This window comes from Drosophila eugracilis, unplaced genomic scaffold, assembly GCF_018153835.1.
Source record: "Drosophila eugracilis isolate 14026-0451.02 unplaced genomic scaffold, ASM1815383v1 contig_445, whole genome shotgun sequence".
In the NCBI taxonomy this organism is placed as follows: Eukaryota; Metazoa; Arthropoda; class Insecta; order Diptera; family Drosophilidae; genus Drosophila; species Drosophila eugracilis.
In genome coordinates this window covers 195,880-208,796 of record NW_024573311.1, presented here as the reverse complement: position 1 = coordinate 208,796, position 12,917 = coordinate 195,880, and the positions used below count along the sequence as shown (strand labels likewise).

Genomic DNA, 12,917 nt, shown 5'->3' with positions numbered 1-12,917 from the left:
GCGTTTAATAGCAATGACCACCGGAAAGATAAGAGGAATGTGAGGAAGTACATTAAACTTTCAAATGAAATTGGTTAGAAAAACAAGCAACATTGAATATAATGGCTGCTCTGGAATTTCGCTAGAAGCTGACTCACTCACCCAAGTGTATAACAATGCCAATCGGCAAAGCCCACTTGACAAAATCCACAGACATTCCTTCATTTTGGCTTTTATGGAAAATGTCAAATGTCTCACAATATTAGCTTGGAAATCGGGAGAGGTTCAACAGAAATACATACCCAAAAAGGATGAATTCTCAATTAATAGAAAATTTTATAAATGTATTTTCATTTTTAAAGTTAACTATACAAAAAAAACTATAAAAAAAGTTAACTATTTAAAAGCTATTTTAAGACATAAATATGGCCAATATTTTCTTTAAGCGCACCGGAAATAGATCAGGGGATTAACTTTGCTCTTGGCATAAAATTATCAAACTGGAACTAAAACTGGAACTCAGTTTAGTAAAACTGCTTATAAACATGAGTTTCATAACTAAGGCGATTGATCCCATAAACTTAGCTATAAATTTGGGCATTGCTTAAGCATCTTTCTCATGAAATAAAATTTAAAATATATTCCATACAGAACTATTAGCCTCAAAACACTATTTTGCTTAGAAGAGAACAGAATGTGTCTAGAAAGTAACCAAATCATACTTCACAATTTGTCCATTTGCTTAGATTTCTTAAGAAATGGAAATTAAGAGTATGCAAAAAACTTTAAAGTATTAAATTCACTGAGAATACAAAACAATTTCTGAAAAAATTGCAATAATGTTTGTGTTTAAAAGAACTCTTTGGTTTACTTTAAACATTCCGCAACCAGAAGCTTTTGCGTTTCCACTCAATTACTGCGATCATTGAACCGACAATCAGAGACTCTTTCAGGCCAAAACAATAGCTGATTCTGATCGCATTAGGTTAATATCAATAGCCAAATACGATAGCGTATCGGAGCAAAGCGTTGAATAACCGCGAATTATGAGAGGCCATCGAGTTGTAACCAACTAATTGCCATACCAGAAAGCCGGTTTGCCACTCCGGGCCAAACTGAAGCTGACAAAAGCCACAACAACGAAAAGCAAAATCAATATCAGAGGTGAACACAGGTGAGTGCGTTGAAAGTGAAATTGAACTGGAGTTGGGGGAAGTGCCATTTAAAAGATGTTTCTGGGCCAAGTGCGCGGCGCCTTGTCGGCCCACCTGTACTTCAGGTCCATCAAAAAGGCCGAAACTGGCCAACAGTTGGCTACGCAGCTGAGCCATCAGAAACCCAAGCCGGGAACAGTTTTCAAACGCCTTTAAAAGCCCGAGCCGGAGCTGCAAACGGTTTAGTTCCTCGCCGCAAACAAAACTAGTCACAACAACGTGGAGCGGAAGCCAGTACCGCCAAGTGAACCAGTTAAAAGTCAGATATATAGTCTGAGGTAAAGACACTCAGCCAAAAGCGATAGCTTTTAACTCTATAAAGTTGCTATTAAATAGTAAATCAAGTTTGATGTACTTTATAGTACTTTTTCTTAAAGAAAACATAAAGTGTCTGAGATAATAAACATATTTTGGTGATTTATTAATACAAACTTTTACAAGAAAGTGACAAATATTAAGTAATAATACCTTATCCTTATAGTTAAAACTATCTATATTACATATTCCCTTATTCTGTTTGAATATCGTAAATACTTACCATTATTTTTCTCTGCAGAAATACAGAGAGAAAGAGAAGAGAGAGAGCTCCATGCCCAGAAAGCTTTTGGAGACAGGAGCAAGTTTTTCAGAGCCAAAGTGAACGTAGCTTTTGGCACGTTGAAACCACACTCGATTGATTCATTGCCATCGAGCCACTGAACCGCCTCGCATTCCGCGAATACCAAAAAGACAATTAAAAGACCGCCGAAAATGTTGCGAACCTTTGCCATTCTGCTGCTGATTGCAGTGGCTATTAATGCTAGAGCTGCACCACAGAAATCCACAGAGGGAGATAATGAAGCTACCGAGACGGTGCCGGAGGAGTCTACCTATATATCTGTAGAAGATGGAACGATCACGGTGGATGTCGATTCAGATTTGATTCTGACCACGAGCCCTGAGGGCGAGACGTTTACTGAGGCAGGTCCCGTGGTTCTGACGGAAGAACCACTTCCGGATTCTGTGGTGCAGCAGTTGGAAATGGAACGAGCTCAGGAGGAGCAGCTGAAGAATCCCGAAAAACCGGAATCGGAAGTGGAGTCGGAGTCAGAGGAGCTAGACGTAACGACTACGGAGCAACCAAATCCAAATAATACAGAAAGCACCACCAAAAAGATCTTCAAATTCGGAGCAACCACCCTTCCTCCGTATTTCATCACAACTACTGGTAGTCCAAAAATTATCACCACCATTTCACCACAAGTAGAAGTAACAAATCCATCCTCCGAGACTGAGGAAACTACCGAGTATCAGGAGGTTAAGACCATGAAGAACTACTTCGAACGGAAGCCAGCGCTAATGGGAGACATCGATCTGGACATGGCCGAGAACCGAATGGAAACCACCACGCATACACCAGCCCAGGAGCCTATTGAACTGTCCATGATTGTGACCACCGAAGCCGCGTTGGTGGAGGAGAATGTCAAGGCCAAATCTGAAACTGATCAGGCGGAACTGGTGGAAACCACTGTGGTACCTCTCTACCAATATTTTAACAAAGCAGCAAGAATTGTGACAGAATCCCAAGATTACTTTACTACGGTGGTGCCGAGAATCAAAGAAGAAGAGGTCGCAACAGAGCCAGCGACAGAGGAAACTACAGGTGGGTCACCAGAAAACTTATAGATTTTTAACTTTTCATTAATCTACTTTATTTGGCATCGATTGATTAACTTTATAAATCGTTTCTTTCAGAGTTGCCAAGGGTTTCATCCACCCCAATACCTGAAACCACTACGGAGGCTGAGTTAACCACTACTCCAGCGCCTACCACAACCACCACCACAACCACTGAGACTGCTTTGGTCATCACTAAAGTGGAAACACTGCTAAATGTCCAGCCAGAGACGACCACCAGTGCTCCAGAAACCACAACTACACGTGCTCCGGAGACGACAACTACGAGTGCTCCAGAAACCACAATTCCCAGTGCTCCAGAAACTACAACTTCCAGCGCTCCGGAGACAACAACTACCCATGCTCCGGAGACGACGACCACAAGTGCTCCAGAGATAACAACCACCACTTTCTCAGTTCCAGAAAGCACCACAACTGCTTCAACAACAACAAGTACCAGTAGCACCACCAGTGCTCCAACCACAACAACCACCACAACCACTACAGAACGACCCATTCAGACGCGTGCTCCCCGGGTAGAGCGAATCTTCAACTCGGACGGAGTAGAGGTGCTCTATGGATATTCGTCGGTGGTCCGGACCAACCGTTCGTGATCGGTTTGCACCACCGAGAACACGACCTTGTCAAGGTCGAACCACTTGCCATAATGCGGAGACGGGGAGACAAAGAGCGATTGAATGATGATCGGTTTGTTTTAGGCAATTTTCAATTCTAAACGAGTTATAAACAAAAATATTTAAATATCATTCGACGGACCCCAGCACAGTGTGATAAACCAAAAAAAAAAAGAGAAACTGTTAAAGAAGATATCGATACAGATACAAAATCCGTAAAGACATCGAACAAAACAAATATATTATTGTGCAAAAATTGTGTACGATCTGCCAAATGACAAAAATGAAGAGAAAAGCTTGGAGTTAAACGATTTTATAAATTATAAATAAAACATGAACACCCATCATCCGTTTCGCGTTTACTCTTTGGCGATTGCAAACAGAGTTAGTAGGTTTTTTAAACATTGTTAATCCAAAGATCGCTCTCTGTGACATAATATTACATGAACGATATGGGATTGGCAAAGGTGAGCTAAGGGGTACCCTTATATAAAATAATACCACAAAAGTTTGGTTCTGGTATAGTAAATATGCAGATACTATCAACGTTGGAATATTTTTTTTATAAAAAAAAGGGTAGTTCCCAAACTTCTTTCCACTCTGATCTATAAAAAATAATTCATTTAGTGGATCGTTAAAGCAGCACACCCAAGAAATCAAGCTAACCACAAGCGCAGACATTCAGCAGCCCACAAACTGATCGCTGCCCACCTGCGTTCAAAATACAAAAAAAAAACCGGCAATCGCCTCAAGAGTTGTCGTCATACATTTTTGGGCTTTTATGTTCCGGCATGGAGGCAGACAGTCCGACGGACGGGCACATGGGACCAGCCAGGCTGACTTGTTTGGTCTGGTCAGGTCCAGAGAGGCTTCGGTCGCCTGGCAGATTATTCATTAGGGGCACAGGGCCTTTTTTCGGGACGGTTTTGCAATGAGTATCACGTTTGAAGTGGCTCACTCTCGTTGGAATTTGAAAGCATTCGGCTATTAAACAAACACCAGCCGCTAATTTCCATTTGAACTTGAGAGGCAGGCGCTAAACTGCATGTTGAATGTGAATCGAATGAATGCGGATCGAAGGTTTTGGCGATACGGGTTTTTTTTTTCGGTTGGTCAGCTTGGCTTTATTGATTTAACCAGCTGACTAACTGGGCTCTAGGCCAGGGGATGTACATTACCAACCAGTTAGTCATAGTAACGGGAAAAGCCAGTGAAAATAGAAGACTTTTTGGGATATGATATTAGTTAGATAATGTCTTAAAGCAGACTTAGAGATGCTTTCTACTAGTCCTTATTTAGTTGAGTTTGAAGAGCACTGATAAATCAGATTCAATAAACTAAGCCAATATTAACTTATATTGCCAAACAACTTTTAGGTAAATAAATTAACCAAAGTAATAGTTTATTTCTAAAAGCTCTTTTTTTGACCTGTTAATAATTGTTTCAATCACAGCCAGAAACTATGCTACTATTTTTTTAAAATTAAATCAAAATCGTTTTGAAAATTTCGGTTGACTTCACCCACTTAAAATATATTTTAAAATAAAGTTCTTAAGCTTAAGACAAATAATGAAAAGGGATGTCCCCGTAGACTCATAAATAAATTAAACCGGTCTCATTCTCAAAAATATGAATTTTGTTTGTTTTACCAATTTGCATAGAAAACGAAAATTACTGGAAGCCAGCCAAAACCATCTGCTTAAACAAGTTTCAAAGGCGTTGTTTCAAAAACATATGAATTAAAAGTAATTGGTAAATAACTGTATTGATAGCAATTAAAAATATAATTTAAATTTAGCCATTGTTTTTGCCATAAATAAAACTAAGAACTGGTTCAAGTCTCGATCTCTAACTAGATGTGAGTATAAAAGAGTCACTCAGCCTCTCAGATGGCACAACAAACATCCATAATGAAGTTCTTGGCACTCTGCGCTTTTCTTATCCTTGCTGTGGTGGCAGTCCATGCCAGGCCCGGTCCCGGCAGAGGATTTGGAGGTGGATTTGGAGGACCTGGATTCGGTGGACCCGGTAGCTACGGACCAGGCTTCGGACCTGGCTTCGGAGGTGGAAGCGCTACTGCCACAGCCAATGCCGTGGCTAATGCAAACGCAGGAGGATACGGTGGTCGCGGTGGATTTTACTAAGAAGTGATGATAAGCATTGAGAACCATAAATTGATCGACTTGTCTTCCAATAAAATATAGATGTTTGAAACACAACACATTGCTTTTCTTTTTGTTATTGTTAGATTTATAATTATATTGATCCACATGGTGCTACAGCGTAGTACTTTATTTTATTAACTTTTAAGCTCACGTCTTATCCTGGCTGGACCAAATTAAAATAAATTGTAACTTAACTTATATTACTTACTTTTACTTATAACTTTAACTAATCAAATTTGACTAAAGCTATAAAAAACAAAAAATGCTCAACAGTCAACTCATATACTAGTTTCTCATTCAGATTTTTAGATTTTAGATTTTTAATAGAGAGAGGATTATAAGTAAATATATTTTGAAAAATTAATAATAGACGAAAAGTTTAATTCTGTATGAAACCATGAATTTAGATTGTTAGACTGTTGACATCGTCGATGACATTCGTCAATTTTTGTTATATTTAATGTATTTTTTATAAATCGTTTTAAGAGGTATAAAATTTGATATATATTATTTACCTATGACACGAATCTAATAAAGTAAAAAGACGTCCGTTGACATTTCAATTAATTTTTTTACAGAGAAAATCGTTAGCGAATTCTTAAAGCCAGCTCCAAAGTCTTTCTATTGATAAAGCTTTCTATGCAGCCTAAAAATATACTTTACTTCTTTATATAATCTAAGACTTCCCAAACGTAACCTGTTTTCAATTATTGATGCTATAGTATATTGCCGTTAAATAATATAAAACGTCATGGGATTTTAATATATGTCTAATTAGTGTGCTAAACGGAACCCCCCATACATATATACAAATATAATAGCAATAAGCATATTTCCATTTTAATTTTGTCAGTGATTTTTTATTTTTTATTAAACAAGTCCACCTGTTGCAGATGTTGGTATAAAAAGAGCCGGCACACGCTCATAGCACATTGCAAGCTCTGACAATGAAGTTCCTGGCTATTTGCATTTTTCTAATCTTCGCCCTGGTGGCGGTCCAGGCTGTTCCTGTTGCTAATCCTGGTGGTGCCACTGCAACGGCAAACGCCAATGCCGAGGCCAACAGCTATGGAGGCGGCCCGGCTAGCGCCTCTGCCTCAGCAAGTGCTGTCGCCAACTCATCAGGCGGCGGTGGCCAAGGTGGTCATGGAGGACGTGGTCGACATGGAGGATAAAGATAAATCAAATCATAACTGGACTTTGAAAAAGAAGGCACGTCCACGGACAGGCCTCCTAGGGTGAAGCGATATCCATACCAAGTTAAATAATAAAATTATAGATATTTTTTTCGAAAATCAAGTCTGTTGTTTTTAGTTTTTGTTTTGGAGCGATAACCAGTTTATACTAATAATTTAGGCATAATAAAAAGATCTAATGACGTCAATGGATTTATCTCAGGCATCCTAAAAGATGTCTACACTTTTAAAGGCGAATAGATTTGCCACCTATAAACGTGTTCGTTTCGACTTTTTTGTTTTTTTTAATTGATTAGCATAAGCTAAGCCAAATTCAGTTCAACAAGTTCAACATAACAATAGGATTTTCGCACAAAACGTTTTAGAAAGTCTTTCAAACTTAACTTGTGACCCGTTAAACATATTATTAAAAATGTGTATTAAATTTAAAATAAAAATGGGATTGATTAATATAATATCAATTCCAGGAACATACTAAATACATACATACATATGTAGATACCGAAATACGATGAACGACGAGATATGAATAACAGCTAACGACGAGATCACCAGATGGCGAATAAAGTGAGAAATCGACGGCGAAGATCAAGATGACGACGAGTGACCATCTGGCGAAAAAAGTGGAAACCAAGGAGTAGATTAAAGCAAAGACGAGAATATCAGCGAAAGAAGTAGAAAACGACGAGAGAAGCAACGAGGACACGAAAAACGAAGGAGAGTATTTGAGTAGATCTGACGAAAGGAAAACGTGCTCCAGCGGAACAAAAACGACGTGACGACGATCGGATAGAATCTAATTTTAACATTGCATTAAAAAATATAATATAAATTTGAACGTAAATAAAAACCCTAAATATTGTTAAATACATTTTCTTTCTGTCTTATTTTCTGACAATAATTTTACCAAAAAAATTAATTGTAAGAGCTGATGTCTAGTAAATTCTTGTGAATAATCTAATCTTGTGGTGGATTTTTTGCCATTTCTGTGAGCTTTAAGATTTGCTGGTCATTCTTATATAGGCGGTTAAAAATCTGTCTAAATGAATAATCCTTATAATATTAAATGTAAATCTTTTTGACTGGTAATCTGAAGAGCATCTCAACGAGCCCCTAAAAGCTTTCTACACTTTGCGGTTATCAAACAACGTACTTCACAGCTTCATATTTGCTTTAATTTCTACGGTAGCCAAAAAAGAAAACCAGTTTTCTATAATTTACGGATTTGATGTGCCCAAATCATTTGCATACTATTTGCATGATTAATTCGCACTGAACAAAACACAAAACATCTGCTTAAACATAACAATAAAGTTTTTACATTATCGGTTCTTTTGCCCTAGAAAGTGGAACAAATGAAACCGTTTGAAAAAAAAAAACACAAATTATAAGATTTGTATATTAGGTTATTTTTTAATCATCATAGTAATCTTTAATCGTTAAGTTAAGTTAAATTTTTACCAATTCTAAGACTGCATTTATATGCTATTGAAGAAGACTTTTTTACCAACAATTTTTGTGATGCTAAGACAAGAGAATTCAAATTAAATTCATTAGAAACGGTTTGACAGGTTCAGCCTAAAAAGATTCTAGAAAATAAAAGGTGCATTTACAATCCCATCAAAAATATAGAACTAATGGATCACGAACTTAAGACGTGACCAATATTCCACCGACCGGTTAATTTTCGGCTGAAGTCTGTTTGCTGAGTGTTTTATTATTATCGATAAAAAATTTAAAGTTTTTTATTTGATCAGTGCAGCAAATTAACACTTTTTTTATAATTAGTATAATGACAGTGTCCAACCAATATTTAATTATGAAAATATAAACTAGAAGACTTCATTAAAAATTCTTGGCTTTAAGTCATACAAACCTAAAACAAAGACTCGTTTTGTTGATAAATTAACGGAAATTTTGTGTACTTAATATTTGACTTTAACGATTTGTGTAAAGAACTTTTCGATGTTTTTTTCTTGTTTTCTATTCTATAAGTTTTTCTATTTCAAATAAACTATTAGTTTTTAGTGTTTTTTTTTTTTTAATTAGTTTTATATTTTTATAAATTTAAAAAATTATTCAGAAATTCTGATAGAGAAAGACTCTTATTTGCCGAAGGAATTAGCGTTAGCATTGGCATTGGCATCGGCATTGGCGTTTCCACCTCCGAAACCATTGCCGTTGGCGACGGCGTTGGCGTCAGCGTTAGCTTGGGAATTGCCCCCAAATCCGCCTTGGTTTCCGTATCCTCCTTCTCCTCCGAATCCTCCGAATCCTCCCGGTCCTCCAGGTCCCCTCTGGCCAGGTTCACTGAACCCACCAGGTCCACCGAATCCACCAGGTCCGCCAGGTCCACCAAATCCACCAGGTCCACCGAATCCACCAGGTCCGCCAGGTCCACCAAATCCACCAGGTCCACCGAATCCACCAGGTCCACCAGGGCCACCGAATCCACCAGGTCCACCGAATCCACCAGGTCCACCGAATCCACCAGGTCCTTGTTGTCGTTGGAAACCTCCCTGACCGCCAGGACCTCCGAAACCACCTCCGTATCCGCCTTCGCCTTCGGATTGAGCATTGGCGTTGGCATTAGCGTTGGCATTGCCACCGCCGAACTGTGGAGCGGCGGCTGATACGGCCAGAATAACGGCGAGAACAACGAAGACCTTCATGGTGACCTGCTTGATCGGAGTGACTGAACAAACTTAATAGCCACAGCTGCAGGGCACAGTTTTTATAGGCAGACAATCGGTAGACGCCAAAAGAACAAACAATAGTCACTGCCGAAAAATAATCTTCGTTCTTGAGGGATCCAGGCAAAGCCCTAGAGCGAGACAGATAACCTCTACTACTAGCTCTGGTCGCGAGCGGACGTCACTTATCTCAAAACAGCGATTTCCTCAATCGGTCACATTACTTACTGGACCCGCATGGTTCTTATCTTTCATACATTTTCACCGAGTGTTTTTCTTTTGTCTTCTAACCACTGTCAATAAAACAAATAACGAATAATCACTATAGAAGTCCCATCATTCGCCCAGGGCCTCCAATCTTGGTCGACTACAACCCACCATCGAAAAAAGAAGACAACGCGAAAAACTAGATATTTCATTCCCTGAACTTCAACCAACCTAAAATCATAAAATATTATTAAAAATATACTACAATCGCCTTCATTAATACCGAAAAGATACTGTGTACACTGTGCCCTAAAAATGATCTCTAAAAATATTATGTCAATCTCGAGCCTCAGAGACGAAAAGCATCAAGCCGATGCCTGAAAAGTTTATAAAGACTACCTAGCTCACCGGTATATCCAAAGTACAGTGTAAGATTCACGAAGTCCTCAATTTTGGAAAACCGACAGTTTATGCCACGTATCTCTGTTAAATTCCCGAGTAATAAATCGTCGATTAACTCAAATCTTAAAGGTTACGGAAGTCTAAAAATTTAGGAAGTTTTACGATAGTGTGTCCAAACCCAGCAGAGTCATTCTAAAAATAACCTTCGGACTCTTTAATCTCTTAACTAAAAACGAACTTTTTTGACACTCGGTTAAAGTTTGTGAATACATTCCAAGTCCCATAAGACACAAGTATTGCCAATTGCTCCGTCAGACAACCAGAAAATGCAGGAACACCACGCTGTGCTCCAATTGTGCCCAACCCCAACCTACTTCCCTGTTTAAAAAAGACCCGTAGAAAATGTTAGACAAAAGGCAAGTGTGGTTTATTACAAAACATAAACTTGTCAGCCCCCACCAAAATGCTTTTCAGCAACACCATAGCACTATAGACTCTTTTCTGCATGTCCATCATTATGCATCTGATGTAATTTCTTCCAAAAATGTGGTTCTAATTTTGGCAAAGCAAAAGCCCTTTACGTGGGGGTTCATACAATATTGAATAAACTTACCCAGTGGCGGGTAGGTCAAAAGACCTTCAACTTAGCGAAGGCTTTCATGTCACACGTCCTATCCGAGTAACAGTTAACAAAACTATTTAAATTCTATACTCTTCACACGGCATACCACAAGGATCACCCCTGACTGTGGTATGGTTCACCTTACAGTCCTTACATAACAAAATATTAAGACATAAGCCTATTAAACTATTAATTTATGCAGACCATGCCATTATTTTTAGAAAATGTAAGAATAGTTCTACTATGTTGAATCAACACTAAATGAATTTAAAGAAATCCCTAATTAAATCCATATCCGGGAAAATTGGTCCAGCGCGGACCTTGCTGTAGATGAATGTAAGTTCTGTTTTACTATTCCAAGAAAATGATAATAGATATCCACCTGTTTCCAAAACGCTGTGCTCAACATTTCCTAGTTTTTTTATGTTTTTTTCTTTCGTATTTTATACGTTTTTTTTTATTCCAAGTAAACTATTAGTTCATAGGATTTTTTATTTTTTTATAAATATTAAAAAACTATTCGGATAAGGAAACCATCTTATTTGCCGACGGCACTGGCAACGGCATTGGCATTGGCATTGGCACTACCACCGCGGGAACTGGCGTTGGCGTTGGCGTTGGCATTGGCATTGCCGCCTCCAAACAGGACCAAAACCATTGCCTTCGGCGTTAGCGTTAGCGTTAGCGTTAGCGTTAGAGTTACCTCCCCCAAATCCGCCTGGGCCTCTTTGGCCTTCGAATCCGCCTGGGCCTCCGAATCCTCCTGGGCCTCCGAATCCTCCTTGACCTCCTTGGCCTCCGAATCCTCCTTGGCCTCCGAATCCTCCTTGACCTCCTTGGCCTCCGAATCCTCCTTGACCTCCGAATCCTCCCGGTCCTCCAGGACCACCGAAACCACCTCCGAATCCGCCTTGGCCTTCGGATTGAGCATTGGCTTTGGCATTAGCGTTGGCATTGCCACCGAACTGTGGAGCAGCGGCTGATACGGCCAGGATAACGGCGAGAACAACGAAGACCTTCATGATGATCTGCTTGATCGGAGTGACTGAACAAACTTAATAGCCACAGCCGCAGGGCACAGCTTTTATAGCGGCCAGACGATCGGCAGACGCCGAAAAAAAAAAAAACAAATTAACATGCAAACGATAGTCACTGCCGAAAAATAAGCTTGGTTGATCTGGGATCTAGGCAGGGCCAAGAGCGGGACAGATAGCACCCGAACGAGTCAGATAGAGGCTATGATTAAATGCAATGGTTTGAGGAAAGTTTGCAAATGTCTTTAGACCAACACGAGTCGTGTTCGTGGTGATTTCCTATGGAACCGGTTTGCTGCTATCAATATTTAAACGGTTATTAATATTTGTGTTTATATTTCATTAAGCCGAATTTTTCTTTATTTTCGGCACTGTCACTGATTTGCTCTCAGACGTTAAGCCAAACGATGCGAGGGCAGTTAATTATTATAGAACTTGACTGGGTACTTAACTATTTCCCATCAACATCAGTACGAATGTTTGATTTTAAAATAAAAGTTAACCAAGGTAGAATCATTATTAAAGAAACGCTGTTCCGGGATTGGAAATCGCCCAAGATATTGTTGTCATAATTGTAGGTTGTGGTTCCATCAGTTCCAATAAAGTAAAATATTAAAGAGAGTCAATTTGATAGCCTTCTATTTATTACACATAAATTTATATTTTTTTTTCGAATTTTTCTTCTTTTATTTATCAATTACATGAAATTGAGGTATGAAATTTGATTTCTACGATATTTTCTGATATGTATTATAACACATTCATTATCTAAGTAAGACACATAACACATCTTCCATGTCTCAGTTAGTAAATAAATTTTATGAAAATGTCTCAAAAAGTCAAACAACACATGGCTTTAGTTAGCACTTCTTTAAACGCTTCCTTATGCTGTGCTATCAATTAAAATTTATTCATTTTTTTGAACCAAATTCATATTTATTTTCCTGTAACTTACCGGTAACTCACCGCACAAGCCCCTATAAAATTAACATAATTTTTAGCGATATACCCATGTTTGTTTTCAACAAAATTTACATTTGAAATTCAAATTAATTGGGCAGCGAACTAGCGAAATAAAAATGATAATTTAAGGTGCGGACGTGCGAAGAGTCGA

General features: G+C 38.7%; 3 protein-coding genes across 3 annotated transcripts; 2 read left to right on the top strand and 1 right to left on the bottom strand.

The window, feature by feature from the left end:
- Positions 1-1,757: 1,757 nt before the first annotated feature.
- Positions 1,758-3,831, top strand: LOC108111228 (mucin-5AC). The gene is made up of 2 exons (XM_017220629.2): positions 1,758-2,835; positions 2,928-3,831. Exons 1-2 carry the CDS (start codon positions 1,944-1,946, stop codon positions 3,461-3,463), a joined length of 1,428 nt encoding a protein of 475 aa, XP_017076118.2. The 5' UTR covers positions 1,758-1,943; the 3' UTR covers positions 3,464-3,831.
- A 1,563-nt stretch (positions 3,832-5,394) lies between these two features.
- On the top strand, positions 5,395-6,961 carry LOC108110607 (glycine-rich cell wall structural protein 2). Its single transcript, XM_041819058.1, has 2 exons — positions 5,395-5,586; positions 6,708-6,961. The coding sequence occupies exons 1-2, from the start codon at positions 5,395-5,397 to the stop codon at positions 6,822-6,824; spliced, it is 309 nt and encodes a 102-aa protein (XP_041674992.1). The 3' UTR covers positions 6,825-6,961.
- Positions 6,962-8,868: 1,907 nt separating this feature from the next.
- On the bottom strand, positions 8,869-9,558 carry LOC108111212 (glycine-rich protein 5-like). The gene has a single exon (XM_017220610.2). The coding sequence runs from the start codon at positions 9,515-9,517 to the stop codon at positions 8,951-8,953; it is 567 nt and encodes a 188-aa protein (XP_017076099.2). The 5' UTR covers positions 9,518-9,558; the 3' UTR covers positions 8,869-8,950.
- Positions 9,559-12,917: the final 3,359 nt, after the last annotated feature.